The sequence below is a fragment of the Castanea sativa genome, chromosome 10 (genome assembly GCF_040712315.1).
Source record: "Castanea sativa cultivar Marrone di Chiusa Pesio chromosome 10, ASM4071231v1".
Taxonomy (NCBI): domain Eukaryota; kingdom Viridiplantae; phylum Streptophyta; class Magnoliopsida; order Fagales; family Fagaceae; genus Castanea; species Castanea sativa.
The window spans coordinates 37,468,880-37,473,364 of record NC_134022.1 but is presented as its reverse complement, the minus strand read 5'-3'; the positions used below and the strand labels follow the sequence as shown (position 1 = coordinate 37,473,364).

The 4,485-nt window shown below is 35.5% G+C and overlaps 1 protein-coding gene across 1 annotated transcript; it reads left to right on the top strand.

The window, feature by feature from the left end:
• The first annotated feature begins 248 nt into the window (after positions 1–248).
• On the top strand, positions 249–1,261 carry LOC142614070 (EPIDERMAL PATTERNING FACTOR-like protein 2). The gene is made up of 3 exons (XM_075786611.1): positions 249–549; positions 631–665; positions 777–1,261. Exons 1-3 carry the CDS (start codon positions 438–440, stop codon positions 1,041–1,043), a joined length of 414 nt encoding a protein of 137 aa, XP_075642726.1. The 5' UTR covers positions 249–437; the 3' UTR covers positions 1,044–1,261.
• The last annotated feature ends 3,224 nt before the right edge of the window (positions 1,262–4,485 follow it).

Genomic DNA, 4,485 nt, shown 5'->3' with positions numbered 1-4,485 from the left:
GGGCCCTGCTTTTATTGTTGCTGAGCTGTCCATCCCTACTTTTCCGCTGCTTTCAGTTGTTTAAACATGTTGTACAGTTTTTTTTTGGTAGCTCATGAAACGAGGTTATGGTCATTCCGTTTTCGGTTGGGGCACTTTTAACTCTCTCTTTAATCTCATTATAGACTTGTAGTTATCTTTTTGCCTTACACGTACACAACGGATAGGAAAATATATAAGAGGTAAAAGGGAGTGATCATATTTGGATTATGAAAGTGGCCTTCAATCTCTGAAAACCCTTTTGGACAATTACCAAAATTTCAGTTTCATTTTGCTTCTATTCTGCCACCATTCAGGCCTCTCTTTCTTATTTACTGTGTTCTATATCTATCCCCCTTTATTGTTATCCTCTTAAGGTTTTTACACTCAAAAGAACTGGCATTCTCTTCAGTGAAAAAATGGGCAGCACTGAAAATTGCCTTTATTGGAACAAAAATAGACATCTAGTCAGTTCCTTGCTCTTAGCACTTTTGGTTTCAAGCTTGACCCAAGTTAGATTCATGGCTGAAGGTACTAGTTATACTACTCATAGAGAAACCCTTTGCTTTTTTTGGTCTGAATTGGACTTTTGCTAATTTCTATTTATTGCAGGTAGAGGTCTTCCCAATTTAGTTGAGGCTGCTCAAGTAAGTAACAACAAGTTCCCTTCTATATATATATGTGTGTATATATTGATCATTTCCTCTAATTGAATTATTTTGAAGCTGATGTTGAATTCGAACATTGTGTACATACAGAAAGGGATAGAAGTGAATAAAGTGGCAAGGATGGTGAGAACTCAGATAGGGTCAAGGCCACCAAGGTGTGAGAAGAGGTGTAGCTCTTGTGGGCACTGTGAGGCAGTTCAGGTTCCTATTGTCCCACAAGTGCAAAACCACAGAAGAAGCCAATTCTATGCTTCGCGTGCAACCCCAAGTATTGAATATTCTAGAGGGGATGGCAACTCTAACTACAAGCCTATGTGCTGGAAATGCAAGTGCGGCGACTTCATTTTCAATCCCTGATTGAGCTAACATGTTATAAGTATTTAATTAGTAGATAGGATATGACCAAAATAGTTGGATTGCACACACACAATCTCTCGTGCTTTGTAGAGTTCTCCTTTAATCCATATTGTACAACCCTATTCCTACGCGTATAGATGGGGTTTGGGTTTGGATTGAAAGAGTTGTATTATTCGTGGGTTTATTTTGTTCAATAAATTATTTATTGTTTACATTGAGTTCATGATTATATTTATATCCAGGGTAATTAAGAGTTCTTCTTAAGACTCAAGCTAGGCAATTAACCCAGCAAAGGAAACGGAAATGGAAGGGGAAAAAACAGTGTGGAAAAGAACGAAAGAAACGCAATCTTTTTTACTTTTCACAGTTTGCTTTGCTGACGTGAGGCGTGGTTTGGAATAAAAAAGAAAAAGAAAAAGAAAAAGAAAAAAAGATTGTGATGCATTACCCAAAAGTGATGTCGTAATTTTTGTGCAAAAATTCAATTTTTCTAGAAAAGAGAAAACCTGAAAAGAAATATTATAAAAAATAAAAAGGCTGGGTTTTGTCTGGTATTAGTATACTAAAGTCTTAGCAATTTAAGCAATAAATCAAAGTGATGTCATTATTCTTGTGCAAAAATTAAAACTTCTTTTTATAAAAGTAAAAGAGTAAGTGCAGTCCGTCAGCAATTCACTATTTTTATCTCAATTCGCCCATATTGTGAGTTGTAAGTGTAAAAATAAAATGATAAATTTATGTAAATTTATAATTTTACCACTTGCGAATCACTACATAGTAAAATTGTTGTGAACTTGTGATATTAGTCTTGTTCAAAACAAAGGATAATTACAGTAAATTCACCTGTGGTATAATTTGTTTTCACTTTGCCTCCCCGTGATTCAATCATTTACACTTTGCCCACTTGAGATTAGTCTTGTTAGCCTTCCGTAACTCACCTCTCCATTTGCTGTTAGAAAAACACATTTTTAGGCAAAAACAAATATAACAAGAATAAAAAAGTTAGGTTTTTGATTATTGAAGAACTTCTATAAGAATAAATTGGAGGAATACAAATCAAATATAAAAATAAAAAAAATCCAATAGCTTCCAGAACCATCTCCTTCATTTGTTTATTTATAATTTTTTCTCCCTCTTCATCTCTATATCTCTGACTTCTCCCTCTCTTCAAACCCAACCCACTCATGGCATTACCCATAAAAGATGTGGAGCGACTTCGATCCAGCCGTGGAGCGACGCCACATGGAGCGGCGTGTAGTTGTTGTAGTCCCTAGTGTGCACCATTGTTGGATCTTTCGCTAGAAGCTTCCGGACGGGTCTAGTGTCATTTTGGTGCGCGTGCCAGAGAATCGAAGATGTCTGGCTCACTCTTGCTTTCTCCTTCTCCTTCTGCTTCTCCTTCGATTGCAACAGCGCTGACGTAGAGCCTCTGCCTCTACCTCCATTGAAGAGCTTCGTGCCATGGGTTCCTTCCCGTTGAGTAGCTTGAGAAGCAGCAAGACCCCACCTTCGTCGACGATGATCTTCTTGTTCCGATCGTTGGCTCGCGTCGGTTTGATCCTTCAGCTGACCCATGTGAACCATAGTGGTGTGGGCCCAAACTCACGACAAAATCGGGTCGTTGCTTGCTATCGGCGGTAGAGAGAGGTTGGGATTTGGAGTGGGTTTGAAGTTGGAATTAGGGGTGGGTTTGAAGTTGGAAGGTTCCTTTCCTTTCCTTAATTGGTGGTGTTTGGTTTTGCAGAAAAGGATTGAGAATTAGGAGAGGCACAAGCAGCACCTAGGGTCGTCACCACACCACCAAACCCATGACTGATCCACCAAACCCACGACTGAATTTCTCATTACCTCATTCTTTGGTTGTTGACTGCTTATCTTTGTCTCACTCTCTTTTGTTAATAAAGTTGCCGGTTGTTTTGAGATTGTTGGTCTTCTTGTAAAAATTGGTTCACAATTCTGAGTTGTTAAGAGATTGTTGATATTGATATAGATTAAAAGTGATTTCTTTGAGCCTTTGATCTGTATGCTATTCCTATGTTTTGTTCTCAAATAAGTTCTTAAGCAATAAAAAATCTTAAACTTTTTTATCTTTGTTATGTTTGTTTTTCTCTAAAAATGTGTTTTTCTAATGGTAAAGGGAGAGGTGAGTAACAAATCCTTAATTGAATCACGAGTAGGCAAAGTGAAAATGAATCAAACTACATGTGAGTTTATTATAATTTTTTCTCAAAATAAAGACTAAAAAGATAGAAAGAAATATTACCACAAAGGCAAAAACAAATGGCAAGGCTGTCTCGGTATTAAATATTAATAATTAAGAAACCTTAATTAGCAAATTATCAGGCAATGAATCTGGGATAGTTTTTCCTTTTTTTCTTTTTTTTCTTTCGTGTGTATTTTTCTTTTCTCCGCTCTGAGGGTTTTAGTTTTGAACAGTGGCGACATGGGGATATTAAATGAGAAAAAGATGTGAGGTGTATCACAGTTGGTCAGACAGTTTTGTTTTCGTATCTTACAAGATTTGTGCATCATAAAGCCTGTGCATTAGACAGCCACCTCGAAGGGATAAACTACTGAACACATACCCCATGATCTCATATTTACCTCTTCTCTCTTTGTGAGTTTTTGTAAACTGTAACTTCATGATGAAAAACCCAATCTTTTTTTTTTTTTTTGCTGAATGGATAAAAACCCAATCAGGAATAGAAGATTAACTGCCTTCATAACTTAATAATAATATACCATCTATACAATTACACTACTACAGCTTTTTTCCCCTAATTACGTAACAAGAATATTATTTAGTACTTAAACATAAACAATAAATAAATAATATTGAGATTTGAGCAAATGCCAATTATGTTCAAGTTTTTTCAAAATTAATTAATTTGGTTTCTAAATTGCTTATCATTTTTTTTCTTCATGTAATTAGAGATTAAATTAGTCATTTTTAAAAAATCTTAAACTTAACTAATATTAGTTCAAAATTCAGAGATATTAATGGTGTTATTACCATTAAATTAACATGAAAGAAAAATTATTTGTAATTACTAATTTCCCTCCTCCGGGGGGCCCATATGGTCTCTGCAGGTGAAAATTGATTAACCATTAATGGCTTCAAGACAACGACTTCTTATAGAGAAATACAACAAAAGGCATGAATAAAGAATTTAGAACAGCCATCATCGACAGGGATGTATCCATTAAATACAGAATCTATTCCTCACTACATATTTTGGATTAGAGTACATCACAGGCACCACCAGCTACGCCTCTATGTGTTTCATATGAAATTTAGATTCGATGCTTGTAACTTGTACGGAAAAAATTAGGGCAAAATAGCTTAGGATAATTAGGATAAAATTGAAAGTTTAGCAATTTCTTTTAGTATTCAAGATTTTGAAAATTTTGAGGTCCCTAGCTATTAATTTTGCTTTGAGAA

Bases quoted from the DNA above. Each gene is read 5' to 3' on its own strand.
- LOC142614070 (XM_075786611.1), top strand. From the start codon at position 438: ATGGGCAGCACTGAAAATTGCCTTTATTGGAACAAAAATAGACATCTA. The intron at 550-630 runs GTACTAGTTATA...TATTTATTGCAG, and splicing joins AGTTAGATTCATGGCTGAAG to GTAGAGGTCTTCCCAATTTA. The intron at 666-776 runs GTAAGTAACAAC...GTGTACATACAG, and splicing joins ATTTAGTTGAGGCTGCTCAA to AAAGGGATAGAAGTGAATAA.